A 24,769-nucleotide genomic window follows, 5' to 3' on the forward strand; every position below is an offset into this window, starting at 1 on the left:
CCAGAGGCTGGCTCCAGGCAAGTCTGTGGAAAAATCCTCAGTTTTTTCTAAAACTACAAATTAATACAATTTTTCAAGAAAAAATTGACACAAGGTCAAATAATGTTTCCTCTGCTTATCCATGTCTTTATGTTTATCGTAGTGTCAACTTTGACGCTCCTTTATCTATCAGAGTAGTAACCGTAGAGGAACCAGGTCATGACCTCCATAAAGAAGGCAGTTGATTTGCTGCGTAGTCCATTCCAAACACTTCTGACATATGGAGGAACCATTGAGGCATATTACATGAATTGCCACACCACTTTTGTGATTTCATCATTATACTAACCCAAATTGCCCCCCCCCCAGATCTGGAGCGAGATGACAGAGCTGGTCTCTTCCAACAACAACTACTCCTGTTACCGAAAGGCCTTCAGTGAATGCCAGGGCTTTAAAATCCCCATCCTGGGTGTGCACCTTAAGGACCTGATCGCAGTTCATGTCGTCTTTTCTGACTGGGTTCATGACAGTAAGAAGATGAACCTGGTGAAGATGCATCAGCTCTACATCACCTTCAATGAGTTGGTGTCACTGCAGAGTGTAGTGGCCCAGGTGGAGCCCAACATGGACCTCATCTACCTGTTAACGGTGAGCGACAACCACTCCACATATAGTACCTTTAAGCTGAAAGAAAAAACTGGTTACAAATATGCATACAGTATCTCTGTATCTGGGGGAAGACAAAAAGGGTAATATGTTTTTAAAGATAGAACGCTGTTTTCATTATATTTTGTCTGTATACGGTACTGTACATGGCTGGGAATTTGGATACAAATAACAACAATCAAAGTTAAAACATTCTTACTTACTTATGGACGGATCTTATCTGCTTCATCAGGTCTGTGTGGGTGTGGTTTAATTAACAGTGGTATGGCAACATCAGCAAACAACCCAATAACTCTTACAGATTATGATTTTTATGTTGCTAAATCCTGATAGGTGCACAATAAAACATGACATCACCTTTTTCCAATGGAGCTCCACCCACTGACCCACAACACAATCTCTCACCACAGCTTTCAACAATGCAGTTTAAAAACTAAAGATTTCTCATTGCTTTTTCCAAAATATTGCTGAGAAACAGCAGACTGGAAAATGCTCTACAGTATAGTGCTCTGTGGCTTGATTAATGGAAGACCACCAACACCGTAAAAAAATTAAAAGTTGACACAACTTCAGGCAACAAACTTCAGAAAATTTTAAGTTGGGGAAAAAAACTTAACCTTTTAAGTTTTGCTTTTGAGTTGGTCTAACTTTCAATTTTAAATTTGCTTAACTTAACTCCAAGTTGCGGTAACTCACAACAATGAATTAAGGTAACTTCAAAACCTTACTTATCTCAACTTAACTCAAAGTTGTGGTAGCTTATAATTTAAAATTGGTAAAACTTCAAAACCTTACTTATCTTAACTAAACTCAAAGTCGCAGTTAATCATAACAATACATTGTGATGACTTTAACACCTTTCTTAGCTCAACTCAACTTCAAGTTTCAGTAACTCATGGTTGTGCTTTGTAACAACTTTAAAACCTAAGTTAGGGCAATTTCAATATAACCATAATACCCACTTATACAAATTATTTGCACATGTAAATAATCATATACAATGTCTTGATTCAAAGCTTTTTTTATTCAACATGTTTAACATGTATCAAATGCTTCAAACAAGCAACTGAGAGCAGCTGAGACCCATAACTGACCCAATCAGGCTAAACAGTTATACTTTTCTAACTTTTAAAATGTTGCAGCAAATGCTATATATATTAAAATACTGTCTGTGTGTCAACAATTCACACACAATGAAATCCTTACACAAGTAAATAATACAGTATAGTATTATATGTAACTAATAAAGTGTGGGTGACTTAAAAAACAACTGAATATAAGAAATGGGTAGAAAAGGAAACAAAAAAGTTAAGAAGTGTACAGATAGAGCAATGTTTGTTAGCAGCAGAGAGATAGTTAAAAGGCTAGCTCAGTATATTTGAAGTGTGGTTGTATGAGCTTACCTATGCATTGTTAGTCTTTTCCCTTATGGAGATGGTGATTAGTGTAGTCACTATAAGGAGTTTGGGGGAGACGTTCCTGTAGCCAAAGTCATCCATATACAGTTGCAGAGGGCAGGTTCTTTTTCACATTTTTTTCAAGTGTAGATTAGCCATGTATTACTATGCCAACTCGTGCTGGTGGAGTGCAGCGAATAACTCAACACACCAAATCAGAGCCGGGGAGTTGGTGTAGAAATACATGGCCCAAACTACACTACAAAAAAGTCCAAAAATAAATGTCTGCCTGGCGACAAACTAAAGCAGAGACAACATTTTGTGTACACTTGAACAGATATTTATTTATTTTTTAGGTTAGCATTTTGTTTGTGGTAAAAAGGCATTTTTTCTACTTGCCCCCACAGTAAAAGGATGACTTCTGCTACAGTGACATCTCCCCCACTCCTTATAGTGACTGCACTCATCGCCATCTCCATAACTATGCATAGGTACCTCATAGAACCCCACTTAAAAAATGCTAAACTATTCCTTTAAATAAACAGTGTTGCCTGGACAATAGGGGTGTGCAAAAACAACGATTCACATTTGAATCATGATTCAAGCTCTACAGATACAAAATTGATTCATAGAATTCCAAAAATCGAAAATTTTTATTTAAATCATTTTTTTTATTGTATGTCTACTGCAATCACATGAGAAAAATAACTACATTTACATACTGTGAATAGTTTTTTTTTCGTTTTTCTCAATCGTTTTTGAATCGAAAATCAATATCTAATCGAATCGTGACATTTTCTGAATCATGCACCCCTACTGGACAGTAGTAGTTGTGGATGTCACTTAACATATTCTTATTTTTTTTACTTAAATACTAAGTAAGGAGAGCAAGGTTAGATTAGTTAGCCTGACAGACTGAGAAGAGAGTAAAGATGGAGAGTAAATGAGATGAGAGAGGTAAAGAGAAATAAGGGAGGAGGATAAAGAAGAGCAGTGTAGAGATGAAAGAAGCGATAAAAGGGGGCAGAATAAAACCAGTAAAGATAGGATCCATCTCAGATATTGGAGATTTATATCAGTCCACAATTGGGCAGCATGAACGTTAACAATTAAAACATGGCCCAACATTAGAAGCTGTCACACTCGATAACTTAACACATTTGTTCTTGAGGGATCTGCCTCTTGCAGCCCAACATTAGAAGCCGAAACAATAAAATACTGAAGGAGTTTGCATTTGAGGGATCTGACTCCTGCAGAGAGATCTGTTCCATGCTCCAAGAATACCTTCTGAAATGTTTTAAAGGTGTACCTCAGTTCCTTGGGAAACTGAATGTTTAAGGCATATATCAGCCCAAAGAGCAAAGCAAAGGCCGTTGACAGGTCAGGATGTCTTGTAAGACGATGTCTTCTTGTAGAACCACAGCTACATTTGCAACTTGCCGAAGCCGTACTTTGATCATCCTCCATTGTAGTAAGTATCCCCACAATGAGGCCCTTTGTCTTCTCCTCTTCTGGGTCAGTATCCTTGTGATGTCAGACAGGAAAAACAAACATATGATTAGTAAATCAAACTGACAGACATTTTACAATCTTTAGAGTATTTGTACATGTTATATTAGTACTTTTACTTCTTCCCCCCGCACCCTGTCCCCCCTCTCCTTCTAACGGCCTGATCAGCGCTACTGCACAAGGAGAGAGCAGAGAGGGGGGTAGGGCTGTGGCTCTGCTCCTCACTCAGTCACAGAAGACAGAAGACTTGGCGGCCACAGGAGAGAAATACCTCGCTGGACAATACTGGATGTGTCGCTAGTCGCTTTTTTGAAAAGAAGTCGCTAAGGGGGTCTGAAAAGTCGATAAATCTAGCGACAAAGTCGCTAACTTGGCAACACTGTAATAGCAGCATTATATTAGCAGCACCTGTGAGTTTATCATGTGACAGCAAAAACGCGAAATGCGGAGTATGTCCTGTATGTCCCTTACCGGCTAATGTATTTCAAGATGGAGCATGAATATGGATCGTCTACCCCAGTTCATGGTAGTGCAAATGTAAAAATTCAAGCCAATAGGAATACTTGGAATTGATGGTGGTGGTAAATATTCATGAAAAAGGACAAGTTTGTGAATGGCAACACAGATTTTTAAAATGAACAAGTAAAAACGTTATATGCCAAAAGCTATACGGAAAGGGACTGGCCAGTTAACAATTGAACAACTTCTGTTACAGCTGCCTTTTTATTTACTTAGGCATAGGACTAAAACTGAATCGCACAATTAACTGTATTGGTAAACCGCTGTTTTCTTCCACATCGAGCAAATTTTAGTAGAACGCAAATCTAAGGGTAACTCATAACTTAAATATATATAATGCTTTTTGACTGGTACATGCGCCACTTTGTTCACCACCTAGTCGCTACTTTTTCTTAACCCATTGTACACTAACAATGGGTTAATTCAAATGTTTGATACTATGAGCAAGACCTTAAATTGGAAACTTTGTATTTATTATTTTAGCTTTATATATCTTGCAGTAAAGAAATCCCACGATTTCTTGCAGTACAACTGTCAATATTTTCGAAAATACTGAGATTACTAAAATAATCACCTCTTCATCCAGTCCCTTAAGCAGTCCATTATTAGACCCCACTCAATCTCTATCGTTGCTATCTGTCTTATAAAACCTCCTTGCTTCTCTCCTGAATCAGAAGACGGGGAGATGCAGTGGAAGTATGTCCATGATGTGTTGAGGCAGCATGATTTAGCTAGCGCAATCTATTCTTCTTACCGTTTTCTTCTGACGTTATACTGTAATGTTAACTCACGTTAGTACTAAAGTTACTTTAAAACACTATTCCACAACACTGACTTGAATTGAACCCAATTAATAGCTTAACTGTTGGTACTAGCTAGGGTGTTTAGGTTTAAGCAACCGAAAGCCGACCCTGTTAAAAATGTATAACGTTACTAGCTCCCGAAATTACGAAATAGTATAATCATACAAGTCTTTTAACTTACCTGTCTGAAAAGCCTTTATGAAGTTTAAACGGTAACATTTTAAGTTACCTGCTTAGACAAGTACCGCATTTATCAGCTAACGTTAGTCTTAGCTAAAGTAACCTGGCTGCTAGCTTACGATTAGCCGAAGCTAATGGCGAACGTTAGCTTTGGGCCAAACTGTTGTCAATAAAGTAACACTGCCTACCTTATCCACTAATTTATCGCACAATTTATATTTTAATTGAAAAACAGGTTCAAACTTGCCTGTGTGGGCCAATTGTAGTGTGGGCTCCAGGTTCCATGCAGCTCTGATGCAAACAGCCAGTGCGGGGATCTAATGACTTCAAGTGACTATCTTCAACTCGGAAAGTTGGCTTTTCCGCATTTCACAACAAAGACATGAGTTATCAGAACTTTTGCACTTGTTGTGGACATTGAAATATCAGTTGTGCATCCCAACTGAATGATGTATTTCGTAATGACTTACTAAATGCCGTTGAATCATACAAATTTCAACTTTTGCTGGACCAACTTACATTTTTTAGTCAAATATTAATAATTCATATTTTCAATTCTTAAACACTTAAAATACTTTTTCATGTCAACAATATTAATTTGGAGTTTTCTCTGTTCTTGCAACAGAGAAAAAAACTGTGCACACCAATGAGTGATTAACACAAATAATCAGTGTTGTAATGCTTTAAATGAACACTTACTATGTTGTTTTCAATTGTTAATTTTTTAACTGTGAAAAAACAGTAATATTCCGGCAGCTGGGGCGCCAAACAATTACCGTAAAATAACGGCAAAAAACAGTCTCTTAAAAATACAGTAATTTTCCATAATGAAATAACAGATTGTATCTTTAATCTTACATTAAATCTTATGTAATTATTGGGCTTTTTCATGTTTAAAAAAGGACATATACACCTTTAAAAACAATTAAATTACCTATAAATACAGTCGAACGCTGCTATAATACAAATAATCTGGCTTAAAATTGTGGAAAAGTGCCATTATTATTTGAGTTTTATAATATTATGTAAAAATCGTGTTTATTTAATAAATATCTGATGTAATAAAGTGATACATCACCCACAAAACATTTGATTTAACTTTTAAAAAAAATGTCAAAATACTTCTGTAAAACAGATAAGAAACTTTATATTTACAACAATCTACCCTTAATTTTAGATCATAAAGTTTATTATAGGTTTTTACATGGAAATTTACATATAAATTCTGTGTATTTAATAGATTTTTAATGTGAAAAAAGCATACTCTGCTGTAATTATATTTAAATTCATTGTATTTATGGCAATCTATCATTAATTTTAGACTTTATTAAGTATAATATGAGTCTTTACATCTAATGTTACATAAAGATCATGTATATTTAATTAGTCTTCAATGTTAGATAAGCATACTTTGCCATAAAAACAATGGATTCGCCTTTAAAAAGAAAAGCAAATACTGTTATTAAACAAGTGAGTACAATTAGGGCAAGCTACCATTCATTTTAGAGCATATTAAGTATCATGACTTTTTATATGCAATTGTACATACAAATCATGTATATTTCATTTATCTATAATGTTAAAAAAGCATACTTTGCCTTAAAAACAATGGATTTACCTTTGTTTTAAATGTCCAAATACTGTCAAAGAAATATTGATTATAGCAACAATCTGCTGATAATTATGTCAAATATCATAACACTGCTATAATAATAATGATAACTAAACGTATATTTATAAACATTCAACCTGCAAATGTAATGAACAATTTCAAAAATATCGAGCTATAACAGAGTAGTTAAATGACAAATTATAAAAAGATTTAGTTTAACAATAACAGCTCTTAGAAACAACCAGGACGCAGTTACTACTGTTCAACATTTATTTTATTCTGTTGACTAACAGATCAGAATAGAAAACAGTTGCTGCTCTAGCAACATACTTGCTTACAAAGCTTAACATGGCATGGCTACATATTGCTAGCAGTCCAACAATTGGCTGCTTGTGGGTGAAAGTTCAAGAACAGTTTACAGTAGGTTCAGCTAATTTTCACAGTGAAATAAAAAGACTTGAAACAAAAAAACAAGCAATACAATTTAAAAGTCTGTCTGGTACTTCAGATGCCTTTAAAAACTGGCCCGTTTTGGAAAGATAAAATAAAGTTTTAATCCAGGTGCAGTGTAATGCTTGCTTCCACTGTTATTGCAGTAACTTAACTGAAGGTACTGAAGTAGCCTATAATTTTAAAGTAGTAACTTTGTCCAGTGCTGTGAACCAATTCTATACTTAAAATATGGTTACAATGTGTACCTAGTATTCATCTGGGTCACAGTGGTACTATCTGACAACAATTAAAGAACACTAAAGAATACAGTAGTGAGACCAACATGAACTGTGCATGAGAAAGAATTAGGGACATTGGATTGCAATGGTCTCCCTTCTGAAAAGGGTTTCTTTTTACTCCCTCCATTCATAGTCCGCAATTTTTGTTATCAGGGAAAGAACCTTTGGACTGACCGCCAGCTGCTTTCTGGTAGCATTCTTCTCCACTTTCGATCCCTTGTCTGGGTTGGTCTTGAAAAGGCATCGATCAAGTGAAATACATCAAACAATTTCAGTAATAAAATTTGGACTCATGCGTAATATACCTTATATGTTGACATGAGGACGAATCAGAGAATAAATTGGAAAACATACGTACGTGCCAAATTCAACATTTGGATGTATTATGTAAAAAAGAAAACGGTACAATGTGAGAATTCACCTGTCAAATTCATACTAAAAAAAGGAGGCACTAGGGGTGTGAGGTATGTATCGTCTATGCTAATATCGTAATTATTGTTTTAACAATGAACAGACATTAGCGAGTATGCTACTTCACTCACTTTTTCAAAAACTATATTTAAAAAAAAACTCCATGCAGCACGCATGTAGCTGCTGAAAAAATCCTCACTGAAGTCAAAAATTTGTGCAAAAACAGGAGCAGGAGCTAAAACACGGACAGCATCAGCATATAGATGGGAACAAAAGTGCAGTGTAGTTTTTATGTCCTGGCATTATACACAAGCAGTTTAGAACACAGCCAAATGTGTTCTAAACTGCTCGACTTGAATACAATAAACTGACGGCTGTGCCCTGAATGTCGTTCAGTGACAAATGCTGTAACGTAACGATATATCAAAAATACATTGAATTAGTGTCCAGCCCTACTGAAAAAAATATTACGGCATAATTTCACCGCTGTGTGTACTTTCACATATCAATCCAACACGTGAGGCAAAGACTGTGACGTCTAGCACAACATGCGCTGTGCCAGCACACTGCGTGTGGCTTTTCACACAGGCACTGTTCTGCTTCTGTTACTATCAACTATTTCCGGCTCAGATCTGACCCGCCCTTTCCATATATTTCATACAGCACAGCGAGGAGGCATATTGGCACAATACTGGCCACTGTAACTTAAAGTAATACAGGTGCTGGTCATATAATTAGAATATCATGAAAAAGTTCACTTATTTCAGTAATTCCATTCAAAAAGTGAAACTTGTATAATGTATACATTCATTCCACACAGACTGATATATTTCAAGTGTTTATTTCTTTTAATTTTGATGATTAGAACTGACAACTAATGAAAACCCCAAATTCAGTATCTCAGAAAATTAGAATATTGTGACAAGGTTCAATATTGAAGACACCTGGTGCCACACTCTAATCAGCTAATTAACTCAAAACACCTGCAAAGGCCTTTAAATGGTCCCTCAGTCTAGTTCTGTAGGCTACACAATAATGGGGAAGACTGCTGACTGGACAGCTGTCCAAAAGACAACCATTGACACATTGCCCAAGGAGGGCAAGACACTAAAGGTCATTGCTAAAGAGGCTGGCTGTTCACAGAGCTCTGTGTCCAAGCACATTAATAGAGAGGCGAAGGGAAGGAAAAGATGTGGTAGAAAAATGTGTACAAGCAATAGGGATAACCGCACCCTGGAGAGGATGGTGAAACAAAACCCATTCAAAAATGTGGGGGAGATTCACAAAGAGTGGACTGCAGCTGGAGTCAGTGCTTCAAGAACCACCACGCACAGACGTATGCAAGACCTGGGTTTCAGCTGTAGCATTCCTTGTGTCAAGCCACTCTTGAACAAGACACAGCGTCAGAAGCGTCTCGCCTGGGCTAAAGACAAAAAGGACTGGACTGCTGCTGAGTGGTCCAAAATTATGTTCTCTGATGAAAGTAAATTTTGCATTTCCTTTGGAAATCAAGGTCCCAGAGTCTGGAGGAAGAGAGGAGAGGCACAGAATCCACGTTGCTTGAAGTCCAGTGTAAAGTTTCCACAGTCAGTGATGGTTTGGGGTGCCATGTCATCTGCTGGTGTTGGTCCACTGTGTTTTCTGAGGTCCAGGGTCAACGCAGCCGTCTACCAGGAAGTTTTAGAGCACTTCATGCTTCCTGCTGCTGACCAACTTTATGGAGATGCAGATTTCATTTTCCAACAGAACTTGGCACCTGCACACAGTGCCAAAGCTACCAGTACCTGGTTTAAGGACCATGGTATCCCTGTTCTTAATTGGCCAGAAAACTTGCCTGACCTTAACCCCATAGAAAATCTATGGGGTATTGTGAAGAGGATGATGTGATGCGCCACACCCAACAATGCAGAAGAGCTGAAGGCCACTATCAGAGCAACCTGGGCTCTCCCAACACCTGAGCAGTGCCACAGACTGATCGACTCCATGCCACGCCGCATTGCTGCAGTAATTCAGGCAAAAGGAGCCCCAACTAAATATTGAGTGCTGTACATGCTCATACTTTTCATGTTCATACTTTTAAGTTGGCCAACATTTCTAAAAATCCTTTTTTGTATTGGTCTTAATTAATATTCTAATTTTCAGAGATACTGAATTTGGGATTTTCATTAGTTGTCAGTTATAATCATCCCAATTAAAAGAAATGAACATTTGAAATATATCGCTCTGTGTGTGATGAATGAATATAATATACAAATTTCACTTTTTGAATGGAATTACTGACATAAATCAACATTTTCATGATATTCTAATTATATGACCAGCACCTGTATAATATAAAGTGGCTTATTGCGGACCTGGTGCTCACTGTGCTGCTGAGGCACACAAGGTCCTCACACACAGTTGTTGCATCATACACATCTCAGCTGAAACTAGAGAGGAAGAGGCATAAGCTTTACTATCGGACTATCGCCTCTTCAGATAAAAAGTAGAATAACCACACAAGATGGGCCGGGGTTAGCTTGTTAGCATGCTAACTTCAGTAAATATCTCTGCAATAAAATACATAGATGTCTTTGACATGACTTTAGAACTCTTAGTCTCTCTTATTCTGTTGCTAAGGTTAGTGATTATTTTCCCCACTACACTTTAGACACATAGTACCTTTTAAGAAGTGTATTAAAACACACTCTACGGTTGAGTTGAGAAAATGTAGTGAAAAAGACAAAGGCTGTGACAGAAAGGCAAAGTTGTGAAATCCTGTCCTGTGCAAGGTTTTTTGTTATTAAATTGCATTAGATTTTAAAGGGGTAACTATTTTTCTGGAAATTCTATATCTGTTTTGATATTTAAAATGGACTTCTGCTTTCTTACCTCTGCAAGAACTCCAATGTTGCTTCTTGGGCTGCTGGGTAAGAGATGTTCAGGCAGTAGTACGTGGCAAACATCAACACAAGAGCATCAGCGAAGGCAGTGATGTGACCATTCACGTCTGGTGACAGAAAGCATGAAGTACTCTGCTGCCAAAGGAGAACTTCCTGTTGTAAACACACAAAAGACAGGGGATCTGTATTTTTGTGACAAACTGTGCTCAAAGACCATAAAGTCCAGTAATTATTCAGTAAGTTTGTAAAGTTCAATTATATTTAACTAAAACACATGAAACACATGAAAAAAACATCCATCACACAATTGGTAGGAATGGGAATCACCAGACAAACAATACGGTATTATCATTACATATAAATCTGGGGTAGGTAATGTTGGAGAAATTAGCAATAGATAGCTACAAACTCCCTCCATCCCATGGGCCCACCACCTGTGGGAGGAACCGCTGGGGTCGGGTGCGCTGCCACATGGGTGGCAGGGAAGGTCAGGGGCCTCGACGGACCAGACCCGGGCAGCAGAGGCTGGCTCTGGGGACGTGGAATGTCACCTCTCTGTGGGGGAAGGAGCCGGAACTTGTGCGGGAGGTGGAGCGCTACCGGTTAGATCTGGTGGGGCTTACCTCTACGCACAGTCTTGGTTCTGGAACCATACTCCTGGATAGGGGTTGGACTCTTTTCTTCTCCGGAGTTGCCCAGGGTGTGAGGCGCCGGGCGGGTGTGGGGATACTCACAAGCCCCCGGCTGAGCGCCGCTACGTTGGAGTTTAACCCGGTGGACGAGAGGGTCGCCTCCCTACACCTGCGGGTTGTGGGGGGAAAACTCCTGACTGTTGTTTGTGCATATGCACCAAACAAGAGTTCAGAGTATTCGGCCTTCTTGGAGACCTTGAGTGGAGTCCTGCATGGGGCTCCAGTCGGGGACTCCATAGTTCTGCTAGGGGACTTCAACGCGCACGTGGGTAATGATGGAGACACATGGAGAGGCGTGATTGGGAGGAACGGCCGCCCTGATCTAAACCAGAGTGGTTGTTTGTTGTTGGACTTCTGTGCTAGTCATGGATTGTCTATAACGAACACCATGTTCGAACATAGGGATGCTCATAAGTGTACTTGGTACCAGAGCACCCTAGGCCAAAGGTCAATGATCGATTTTATAATCGTTTCATCTGATCTGAGGCCATATGTTTTGGACACTCGGGTGAAGAGAGGGGCGGAGTTGTCAACCGATCACCATCTGGTGGTGAGTTGGGTCAGGGGGTGGGGGGAAGACTCTGGACAGACCTGGTAAGCCCAAACGGGTAGTGCGGGTAAATTGGGAACGTCTGGAGGAGGCCCCTGTCCGACAGACTTTCAACTCACACCTCCGGGCGGAGCTTTTCGTGCATCCCTGTGGGAGGCTGGGGGGCATTGAACCCGAGTGGACAATGTTCAAAGTTTCCATTGCTGAAGCTGCGGTGAGGAGCTGTGGTCTTAGGGTCTTAGGTGCCTCAAGGGGCGGTAACCCACGAACACCGTGGTGGACACCGGTGGTCAGGGAAGCCGTCCGACTGAAGAAGGAGTCTTTCCGGGATATGTTATCCCAGACGACTCCGGAGGCAGTTGCAAGGTACCGAAGGGCTCGAAGGGCTGCAGCCTCTGCCGTGAAAGAGGCAAAGCAGCGTGTGTGGGAGAAGTTCGGAGAAGACATGGAGAAGGACTTTCGGTCGGCACCAAGGTGCTTCTGAAAACCGTTCGCCACCTCAGGAGGGGGAAGCGGGTGAACCATCCAAGCTGTGTACAGTAAGGATGGGACGCTGTTGACCTCAACTGAGGAGGTAATAGGGCGGTGGAAGGAGCACTTTGAGGAACTCCTAAATCCGACTAATACGCCCTCTATGGTAGAGGCAGAGCTGGAGGATGAGGGGGGGATTGGCATCAATTTCCCTGGTGGAGGTTGCTGAGGTAGTTAAACAACTCCACAGTGGCAAAGCCCCAGGAATTGATGAGATCCGTCCAGAAATGCTTAAAGCTCTGGGTGTGGAGGGGTTGTCTTGCTGACACGCCTCTTCAACATTGCGTGGAAGTCTGGGACGGTGCCTAAGGAGTGGCAGACCGGGGTGGTGGTTCCCCTTTTAAAAAAGGGGGGACCAGAGGGTGTGTGCCAATTACAGGGGTATCACACTTCTCAGCCTCCCCGGTAAAGTCTACTCCAAGGTGCTGGAAAGGAGGGTTCGGTCGATAGTCGAATCTCAGGTTGAAGAGGAACAATGCGGATTCCGTCCCTGGTCGTGGAACAACGGACCAGATCTTTACTCTCGCAAGGATCCTGGAGGGAGCCTGGGAGTATGCCCAACCAGTCTACATGTGTTTTGTGGATCTGGAGAAGGCGTATGACCGGGTGCCCCGGGAGATACTGTGGGAGGTGCTGCGGGAGTACAGGGGTGAGGGGGTCCCTTCTCAGGGCCATCCACCTCTGTACGACCAAAGCGAGAGCTGTGTCCGGGTTCTCGGCAGTAAGTCGGACTCGCTTTCAGGTGAGAGTTGGCCTCCGCCAGGGCTGCGCTTTGTCACCAATCCTGTTTGTAGTATTTATGGACAGGATATCGAGGCGTAGTCGGGGTGGAGAGGGGTTGCAGTTCGGTGGGCTGGGGATCTCATCGCTGCTTTTTTGCAGATGATGTGGTCCTGATGGCATCATCGGCCTGTGACCTTCAGCACTCACTGGATCGGTTCGCAGCCGAGTGTGAAGCGGCTGGGATGAGGATCAGCACTCTAAATCGGAGGCCATGGTTCTCAGCAGGAAACCGATGGAGTGCCTTCTCCAGGTAGGGAATGAGTCCTTACCCCAAGTGAAGGAGTTCAAGTACCTTGGGGGTCTTGTTCGCGAGTGAGGGGACAATGGAGCGGGAGATTGGTCGGAGAATCGGCACAGCAGGTGCGGTATTACATTCAATTTATCGCACCGCTAGACGTAAAAAGAGAGCTGAGCCAGAAGGCAAAGCTCTCAATCTACCGGTCAGTTTTTTGTTCCTACTCTCACCTATGGTCATGAAGGCTGGGTCATGACCGAAAGAACAAGATCCATGGTACAAGCGGCCGAAATGGGTTTCCTCAGGAGGGTAGCTGGCGTCTCCCTTAGAGATAGGGTGAGAAGCTCAGTTATCCGTGAGGAGCTCGGAGTAGAGCCGCTGCTCCTTTGCGTCGAAAGGAGCCAGTTGAGGTGGTTCGGGCATCTGGTAAGGATGCCCCCTGGGCGCCTCCCTAGGGAGGTGTTCCAGGCACGTCCAGCTGGGAGGAGGCCTCGGGGGAGACCCAGGACTAGGTGGAAGGATTATATCTCTAACCTGGCCTGGGAACGCCTCGGGATCCCCCAGTTGGAGCTGGTTAATGTGGCCTGGGAAAGGGAAGTTTGGGGTCCCCTGCTGGAGCTGCTACCCCCGCGACCCGACCCCGGATAAGCGGATGAAGATGGATGGATGGATTGATAGCTACAAACTCCATTGGGTTGGGATGTTTTCCAAAATGCAATTTAAAAAAAAAAATAATCTGGGATTTGTTCATTTATATCAACCTTTATTTAACTGACAAAAGTACAAAGAAAAGAATAGTTTTACTACCAGCATAATTATATTTTGTAAAAATAAACTAATTTAGAATTGCATGCCTGCAAACAAACAATTAAGCATGCATCTGTCCCAACTTTGTTTATATATTAAAAAAAATACAATTATGGTGGTCAGTAAAACTATTGGAAATCATGTGTCTGTACTTTTTATTGGAAATATGGTTTGTTGTAGTTTTTAAAAGTATCCAACTGAAAAAATCCCACCCCCTCTCTTCAGTCCTCCCTACAAAGCCAATCCCCCAAAACACATGTTCATGTGCCAATGATTTAATTCGGGCTTATTACAGTCCAGCCATAGATACCAGATATTTTTTCATTTTTGTGTCAGAGCATCCGCTCTTATTATGTAAGCAATAAAGTCCAAAATATAATAACCCATGATCAACTGTTTCTTACGGTGAGTAAGTTCACATTTAAATGGTCCCTACAAAGTCTCACACTGTGACACAGAAGATGCCTGCCGATGATGATGGTAAACATGGCATTTAAATGCATTATAATTTCTAAAGTGAGACTTGCAACATGCTATGCAACATGCATACTGGTAATGAGCCTCATTTCTGTGTAGCCCTTGATGTTGTACATAACCTATTAGGGTTTTCACAGAAACACCACACCTGTGACAAGTGTAATCTTTGAACATGGCGAAACACTCACCTCTTCAGATTACTTTGAGGTCAGCAAAACTGTTGAGAGACAGAAAAAAAAGTATTTGAGTGCATAGGCAATCTTAGTTAAGAAATCTGCCAAAATAAAAATTAAAAATGCATTGTAAACTATTGTGTGCAAGTAAAGTTAGCTAAATAGGTAAAACAGTTAACACTACCTTAACCTATCGTTACATTATACTAGTGAGCCAACACTTCACTCATAACGTTGGCTACCTAACGTTACTGTAACGTTGCTTAATTTACTTGACATTGTTAACCACGTTAATGTCGAGGTTCAGGGCACAAGTTACAAAATTAGCACGTTTGCCAAGCTGGAGTAAAGTCAAAGTTGGTAAATGATTAACAAGCTAACATTTATGCTAACTAAAGTTACCATGCTTGAGTTGGCAACGTTTACGTTAGTTATACAGTTTATATTTCGGGCTTACGTACCTTGCAGTTCTTGTTTACGTACAGACTGTCAGTGGTATCTTTTGCATCCTGAATTTCGCACGCGTTGCACATAAAAGTCGCTCTCTTCCAAACTGTCTCAAACACTGTGACAACGTAAAACTGCCGCGCTCCTCTCTGGCTCACAGTGTCTCTACCGGTCGCTACGCTGTATCCACCGCGCTTTCTAACGTAAGCCCTCCCACTCAAACGTTGCCGTTGTTCTTTAAACTTATTGGTTAGTTTCACACGTTTAGAGTCACATGTCCCAAATCTCCTGCTACTGACTTTGCAGAAATGAGAGTTGTCTTTGAAGTTGACCTGAAGTTGACCCGCTGTCTGCACCTGGCAGATCTGTTAACGACTCTGAATTCTGATTGTCTACAGAATGGTTCCTGATTTAACCCTTTCAAGTCTTTCGTGCTGTTTCATACATTTCCAAGATATTGCAATCCAAGAAGTTGTTTACAATTCCTCACATGGAAAAGCCTCTCCATGTGGTTGGATTTGAAAACCTTTTTATTAAGAATTTTGTTGTTCCTGCCAAATATCCCAATTTCACTGTCCAGATTGGAATTTATGAAGGCAGACAGACACATATGAAATTATAAATTCTGAATGACAGAACATTATATAATGCTTTAATGCTGTAACACACAGAGTAGTTATTTTGAAAGTAGTACCAGTGGTTTGTTGTGTGTTTAGACCGCAGATTTTCTTTGTGACTCAGACCAGCTGTTATAACAATAAGTCACAGATATGTAATCTGTTCTAGTTCGAATTTGGGCTGCGTAATCAAAATTAGATACAGCTAGGCTTTTTTGAGATGTTACATCAGTCCTGACAGTCAAATCAGAATTCATGCGACTTTGATGTCACTCTAGATTAGGGGTCTTAAACTCAGGGGGCTGAAGTGATCCCTGAGCAAATGCGCCTAAAGGGGCCGAAGCAAGCGGCAACCTCCAGTTACTGTACTTTTTTACTTAAGTGCAATTATCAGACAGCTTTAAATTACTATTTCTTTCACATAAACACATGACAAGGTTCAAAATATGTTGGTAATGGTATTACAAAAGTACATTTTGAGAATGTTGCCCTTTCTTGGAGTGCTTTAATGCCGCTGGCCACAAAAATCATGTGGCATGTCTTTGCATCTTCTTTCAGGCTGTGGCAAGTTTACACTACAGTCTAATAAAACAGGCACATTTAAAAATAGGACAGTCAATCAAAAAATGTGATATGGGCAATAAACAAAGCCTGCAGTGTGAATGTAGTAGTTGACATATTTTTAACACGATTTTCAACAGTGCTTGACTGATGCATCCATGCCCACATAATGCCAAAACCCCATACTAGCAGGGCTGCCATCCTGTTTTCTTTATATATGTTGCCTTTAGCGGCTATTATAAGAAAACATAACCTGTCTTTTCATTGTTATGCAGATGATTTACAAATTTATTTGCCTATGAAACCAAATGACAGTGTCGCACTAGACTCCCTGCTTAGCTGTATTAATGATATTAAGTTGTGGCTTTCACAAAACTTTCTTCATTTGAATGAAGCTAAAACTGAGTGTATCGTCTTTAGTACTTCAGGTATGCCAAACGGTCCAGCTTTGAGTTTGGGAGCCCTGGCTTCATACCTTAAGCCAGCTGTCAAAACTCTGGGGGTTACTTTTGATTGCAACATGAAATTTGATAAGCAAATTAGCAATGTTGTTAGAATGAGCTTTTTCCAGCTTGTGTCCTGGCTAAAGTTAAGCCCTTCCTTAACAGACATGATCTAGAAAAGGCTATTCATGCTTTAATTAGTTCAAGGTTGGATTACTGTAATGTTCTTTATGTTGGTTTGAATCAAACCTCCATCTCACGCCTTCAACTTGTACAAAATGCTGCTGCTCGCTTTTTAACAAATACATATAGACGTGCACACATCACTCCCATTCTCTACACCCTACATTGGCTCCCTGTGCATTCTAGAATTGATTTCAAGATTTTATTGTTTGTTTTCAAGGCCTTAAATGGCCTGGCCCCGGAGTATTTGTCCGAGATTTTAACCCTGCGTCCTTGCGGTCCTCAAATCAGCGGGTTTTAGAAGTCCCAAGGTCAAAGTACAAACGGTGGGGTGATCAGGCTTTTGCAGTCGCTGCCCCGAGACTCTGGAACAAGTTACCCCCTGAAATTCGGACGACTACAGATGTAGAGCTTTTTAGGTCTAAACTCAAAACGTATCTGTTTAGAAAGGCTTTTAATACGTAGTAGTGGTGTGACAATTTCCCTCTCCTATTTCTATGTAATCTTTTCTGATTTTATTGTTTCTATGTGTCATTCTTTTTTATTGTATGATATGTTATATGATGCGTGTTTTAGTCTTGGTTTCTGATGTGAAGCACTTTGGATACCTTTTGGTTACTGTAAAGTGCTATATAAATAAATGTTGATTGATTGATTGATTGCCATCATATCAAGTCATATTGTCCCATCACAACTACCTTTCAAGAGTTGATTATGTTTTAATGAAAGTATTCATGCTATGTGGGAAAGCAGGATATACATACGGTGCCTTGCTCAAGAGCATTTGTTTCCGTCAGGTAAAAGTATTTCCATTTAATCAGAGCTACCAGGGCTTTGTGATAATAAGTAATAAGTCAAGTCAGAGTTCTGAGGAAATGCCAGATGCAAAACACACTTCAAAAGTGCACAGAAATTATACATAAATATATTTTATATTTTACTAATTTAGCTGACACTTTTATCCAAAGTGACTTACAATTGTTATATATGTCAGAGGTCACATCTCTGGAGAAACTAGGTAACCCGTTTTGTTCAGGGCACAATGGTGGATGTATCGCAGTAGGATTTGAACCGAGGTTTCTCACACCAAAGGCATGTGTCTTTATGAGTTTGTGCACAGTTAGTTGAAGTATACTAAAACACAGTAGCCAGAAATATTTTATTACAACCTGGTGACATACTGGTAAAACATATTCAATATTTACTGCAGTGCTTTTATGCTTTTTGTCAGTTTACACACACAATATATCTAATAGGTTTTGATTTGCTTGAAAAGAGAAAAGCAACATAGTGTGTGAAGTGCTTCATTGGATGGCATCAATATTCAATCAATCAATCTTTATTTGTATCACTTTACATACAAAATAATGACAGTAATGCTTGGATATATATATATATATATATATATATATATATATATATATATATATATATATATATATATACAATTAAATGAGCAACTTCAATTTTCATAATCACAGGCTATAAGTCATCTATTTTAACAGAGACAGTGGCTTTAGGGTTCAGGTTGCGGCAGACAGGCGGTTATTTGAAATGGAATGAAGTTCACAAGTAGGTAGTCGGTTATGTGATCTTCTTGGGCGGCTTTCTGTAACGTTAACGTTACATTTGACTGTTTGAAATGAACAATGTCATAAACAAAATCGATTCAGAGCTGTGCAACGGAGATTTTATGGTAAAACAGCCAAAATCCAGTAAGAAACATTGCTGGAGGAAGAGTATTTTTCACAACGAGACATTTTTTGCGACGTGGAGGAGTGGGGCGCCATTGAAGGATTGGAGCAGCATTGAACACATTTCATGTAAGTGTTTTAATAAACAAAATGCTTTCTATTAACTAACCAAACCTATTCAGTTCTTTAAAGAAACGGTAGCAAAAGATTTACAGAACGGTATTAGGCCACTTAGTGATAATAAAAGTTGCAAAACAAACTCCTTCCAAGTTAAGCTAACATTAACGTTAGCTTATCAAAAGTGACATACACTTGTAACGTTAAGGTTTGTAAGTTCTGCAAAGCATCGATTTCTTGGTTTATTTTTCATGTTAACATTCATATAATGCATCTTGAAAAACATTACATTTCACTGTGGACATGTCGAAAGCTGTGCTGCTTTTATGACAGTGGGTGCACTTCAAAAGCATATGTAAGTTAACTTGCCGATTCCACAGGCATACAGTTAAACCAGTGCCACAAACACATAGAAAGAAATGCTTAAGCTGCATTTTAGCTCTCTCATTTTTTATGTAAATATTTTGTGTATATCTTAATAACTGAATCTAATATGCATTAATATCTAATAATGACATAGCAAAATAATGTCTCGTTATTGAGGTTTAACTATACTTTTTGTTCTGTGCTTATATGCAGAATCAAGAAGACCCAGCCAGCCACCTCTTCATCTGAGGGAGAAACTGCCCAAGCCCTGTCTTCCCCCAGTCAAATAACCATTGCATGTGGCAGCAGCATGTGGGTGGACAAGTTCCAGGTGCCATGAGAAAAAATGAGGCCCTCTCTTAAAAGAGCCGTTGATGCTGGTAAGAGGCCTTCTTGAACTTGATCTTGAACAGCTGTTGTAAAGGTTACTTATTTGTTGTGAACAGAGTACAATATTTAATCCTCCACAATTCCATTTTTCATCTTGTTGCCACATATATAATCTAGTAGTAATCTTGGGTTTATCAGATAAAGTTAGTATGAAAGGCTGACTAAAATCCAAAAATGTTGCAGCTGCTGTTTCCGAATTTTATGAAATTCTGATTTTTATTATTTTATATAATAAAATGACTAGGGCTGGACGATATGGCCAAAATTTATATCACAATACATTCCGTAATTTCGGTCAATACGATATAAATAAGAAAAACTGCCATGAACGCCCACAATGGATGTCTGTACCTACAAACTTACAACTTACAAAATAATTAGCTCCGTTATAAGAGTGGATGAGACTTCCACAGACAGGGGTAACAACCAGACTCTGATAAATGACATTCGGGGAGCTTCCACAGCGCTGTGGCTACGGTGTTTTGTATGGTTTCATTAGTACAGTTAATCCCAAGGCAGGAACACCAGCAGCATGCTACTGCTAACGCCAGCATCTGATCCTGAAGTGACTGCGCGAGACACACAGCAAGACTTCACGAGGGGAGGGGCTGGAGGCAGCTGGTCTGGGTGCGCTGTAAAAAATGTTGCCTATTCATGTTTTTAACACTAGGCTGCCCGCAGATGTGCCTGCCTATTAATCGGCTTGATATACTGGGATATTGGCCGATGCCGATTATGTAAAAAAATGCCAAAAACCGGCCGATTAATCGGTCGACCTCTAGACATCAACATATTTTGTACAATATGTGAACACACACTGAATATGTATTCCCTTTTCAGGATGTTGGAGACATACCAGGAAGGTGCAGTGGCTCTGGTGGCAGAGGTCAATGAGGAGCAAGTGCCTGCAGGAATCACCTTTTTCAAACTGATCACATGTCATTCATACTCAACCATCAGGTTTTAATGTGTCACAGACCTTGAATAGATATACTGATGATTTTGTTTGGCGTTAATTATGCTTTCCAATTGAGCTACCTTGAAAAGCTTAGTGGTTTCTTAACTTCATCCAGAGGTTTTGTACTATGAAGTCAGAAGAGTCCAACATTTTTTACTTTGGGCTTGCATGCCGTAAACTGGCATAGAAATGGATTTATTAAGACTGTATGGTGTTTAAATAGTTATAATACAAACCATTTAACAAGATATGTTAAAATATTTTGCTTGGGTTTTGTTTGTATCACATTCCTGTCTCTCTCCCTGCATGGATTTTCATCTATTTTGTATACCAAGTAACTCCAGCGCACACAGATACACAAACTTGACTTTAGAAAGTCATAAAATATAAAATTGAATCAAGAAAGTGAGGAAGTGTTTGAATTGTACATGGAAGTTTACTGTATGGTATACCACCATTTTGTATTAGCCTTTCATTTCTCTTACAGTCCTATCAAAGTAAAATGCCAACATTCATTGCTTTATGCCGACCCAGTTGGGTTTAAATAATATATCTGAAAATGCTATCAGTAATGTAAATTAAATGTTTTTGTTTTATGAAGGATTTTAGTTGGACTTTTTTGTTGGGGGGGGTGGACAATTCTGTAAGCTGAAATGTTTGACTTAACAAAAGGGCCTGTATGATGCTGCATTTGAAGCCCTATATTGTAGTTCTGTGATCCCTGTATGGCAGCTTCTGCTAACTAGTTAGCTCCGTTTGCTGTGCTTCTATCCATCCTACTGCTGATTCTGACCCAGACTGGAAGCTTAATGCTCCGGGGGGGTGTTAGAGATGTAAACACCAACATTAACATTAGTACAGATGCTTTGGACTGCTGGTTCAGAGCCAGCTTATAACAGCAGCTGCTGCAAGCTATCATTAGCAACAGCTAGCATTTACAACAAGTAAAGCTATCTGTCCATCAGGAAACTTCATAAATCACAGAGTTGAGGCAGAGCTGCCAGAGGACTTCAGAGGGAAAACCAGAAAATATATACCTTTCCTTCATAACCGTAAAAGCACTTTCTGTTAGACACACTGAACAAGCTCCAGCTCAGTTCTGTCCTGTGCTTTCCGGATAGACTGAGCTGATGGGGCAGCGCTGTTCCTGTGCTTCGTGGGTGTGACCTGTGTGCTCAGCCAGCAGCAAATACCAGATATAGGAAACCGGCTCAGTGTGTCGTCACACGGAGCCCAGAGTAAAGAAAACTTTTGAAAACAATTCTGAACAGTGGGCAATCTGAGGTTTTGGCTCACATGGATTTCTTTTAAATATGTTTACCTCATTATTTGACACTTTGGCCATGTTTAGCATGAACATCTGCCATTGTAACATCATAGATATGACAGAAAACACAGAAAAGCTTAATAGGTCTCCTTTAACAAATAGTATAAATCAAAAGGGGTTTCTGGTCTCTATTCTAACATAAATTAATAATATATAATACTATACTGTAATATAAAATGTAAATGTGGCAATTTAAGTAAATTAACAAGCAAATCCATATAAAATTACTGAACAAATCTTTTACTGTCAATTGTCACTAATTGCACCTACTTTTAGCAATGTTTTTACCGTATCAAACAGTTTTATCTCTTAAATAAAATATTTGTGAATATATATATATATATATATATATATATATATATATATATATATATATTACATTATACATTCTGATAGTGTTTTTACAGACTTATGTGAAAAAAATACATTTTCTTCTCTGTGTGTGTAATTACAGTGATTTTGGCTGTTTTAAATGATAAAAACTGTATTTTGGCAGTTTAATAATGCTTATAGACAGTTTAACAATGTGTATATATAACAATGTGATTAAAAAAGCAATTATTCAAGGTTTTTGTTTTCAAAATGTCCATAATTGTACGAGATATTTGTCAATTTACAAGTATTCTATGTAAAATGACAAAAAAAATACTTTTTGTTGCTGTTAATTGCCACTAATTGTATATACTTGTAGCAGTGTTTTTACATTATTAAACTTAAATGTAACAGTTTTATCTTTTAAATAAAAAAATAATATTTGTGAAAATATGATACATTTTGAATGTATTTTAAAAGTCATTTTATGTGAAAAAATTTACATTTTCTTTAAATTAATGGAAATGCTATGCTTATTCACAGCTACAGGTTTTTTCTGTTATTTTACATTAGACATTTAAATTCACAATTTATTTTTCTAATTTATTGGTGTTTCCATGTATTTAAAAAATACAGAAAAAATCTGTAAAATTAACAAGAAAAAGTATATCCAAACCCTTGTATTTTCAGCTTTCTTTAGACCTTTACTACACCGAAGATGAGATTTATGAGCTGTCATTGCTAAGGGAACCACGTAACCCCAAATCATTGGTAAGTTTCAGCTGAAATGGTTTGTATTTTGTGTTCAGGTTTGTTCACACTGAGTGTGTGCGATTTTAACAAACTTGATACGTTTTGCTCCAGTGGAACTATTGGTCGAATTGGGAATCTGTATTTGGGGTGTAACAGCATATTGGCTGAAATAAGTCCTGTGTACATATACTGTGTCCTTCCTTACAGCCCACCTCTCCAACGACTCCCAACAAGCTCCTGGTCCCACTGGACTGGGCCTCTGGGGTCACCACCAAACCAGACCCTTGTGTGGTCAATAAACACATCAGGAAGGTGGTGGATGTGAGTAGACAACATAAACACAGCTACTGGATAGACAGAAATAGAGATGTATGTGTCTAATTTGTTTCTTGTCATTGGGAAGTCTGTGTTCAGGAATTATGACCATGACCATGATGGCTATATTTCTCAAGAGGACTTTAAGAGCATCGCTGCTAATTTTCCCTTCCTGGACTCCTTCTGCGTTTTGGACAAAGATCAGTGAGTGTCAGTGTTGGGCAAGTTACTTTTAAAAAGTAATTAGTTACAGTTACTAGTTACTTCTTCGGAAAAGTAACTAAATTAGTTACTCAGTTACAAATTATGAAAGTAACTAGTTACTTCAGAAAGTAAGTATTGCATTACTTTCAAGTACATTTTTAAATGCTCAAATGTGACCTCACCTCCACCCCTCTTTAACGGAACTTAAAATACATGTGCATGTTCAATTATCTACGATAAATCTGAATATTATATATACTATTTTAATGTTGCTGTGGGACAAAGTGAGACTAGCCTCCAATCAAATGCCATGTATGTAGATATGTTTATATAGTGGATCCATACAAATAAAACAACACCTCAACAGGCCACAACTGGGCAAAATTAAATTATGCTTGTTAAACACTATACCAAAATTCAATTAAAGCTGCAAGCAGCATTGGACGAGCCCTCACGCCTCTGCTCGCGATGGGGTTACTGGATGCCGCTCCTTGCGACCGTGCACTTGCGCGGCACTCAGACACTGCACATCTTCACCAATGAAAAGGGAACTTCCTGCTGAGTTCAATGACACCTCACACAAGACTACCTTAAACGGTTCAAATGTTATGAAAGGGGGGGCGTGGCCTGTGTAAGTGGGCGTGGTTAAAGTATAGGGGGCGGCTCAGTATCACATGTAGACCACATATTATACGTTTCATGTAAATCGGATGATGTTTGTCATATAAGGCTGATTTCCTGTTGCCAGCAGACGGCACTATGACCAAAAGTCAATATTGGCCTGTACATGTCCTCAGACCTGGACTCTTGTTGATTGTGGGAAATTTCAAGCTGATATGACAATGTACACTGTAGCAGACATCGCTCCTTGCGACCGTGCATTTGCGTGGCACTCAGACACTGCAAATTGTCACCAATGAAAAGGGAACTCCCTGCTGAGTTCAATGATGATACAAGACTCTATGTCATACAGTTCATTAGCTGTGAAAGGGGGCGTGGCCTAAGCATAGGGGGCAGGGCAAACCTTTACCAATAAAAAAGGAAGTCTCTGCTGAGTTCATTGATACCTCACATAAGACTCTACCTTAAACGGGTCACCAGTTATGAAAGGGGCGTGGCTTAAGCATAGGGGGCGGGCCAAACCA

The 24,769-nt window shown here is 39.4% G+C and overlaps 1 protein-coding gene across 5 annotated transcripts in view; it reads left to right on the top strand.

Moving 5' to 3' along the window:
- The window catches only part of rasgrp3 (RAS guanyl releasing protein 3 (calcium and DAG-regulated)), a 99,030-nt gene that overhangs the window by 63,389 nt on the left and 10,872 nt on the right, over positions 1-24,769 (top strand). For all 5 annotated transcript variants that reach the window (XR_013503451.1, XR_013503452.1, XM_078275104.1 and 2 more), the window contains exons 9-12: positions 349-627; positions 23,043-23,123; positions 23,313-23,426; positions 23,509-23,624. Coding sequence is in view for 3 of the 5 variants with exons in the window: in XM_078275104.1 (XP_078131230.1) it covers positions 349-627; positions 23,043-23,123; positions 23,313-23,426; positions 23,509-23,624 (590 nt within the window). In the remaining 2 variants the exon portion in view is untranslated. The remainder of the gene's footprint in view (positions 1-348; positions 628-23,042; positions 23,124-23,312; positions 23,427-23,508; positions 23,625-24,769) is intronic.

The sequence above is a fragment of the Sander vitreus genome, chromosome 18 (genome assembly GCF_031162955.1).
Source record: "Sander vitreus isolate 19-12246 chromosome 18, sanVit1, whole genome shotgun sequence".
In the NCBI taxonomy this organism is placed as follows: domain Eukaryota; kingdom Metazoa; phylum Chordata; class Actinopteri; order Perciformes; family Percidae; genus Sander; species Sander vitreus.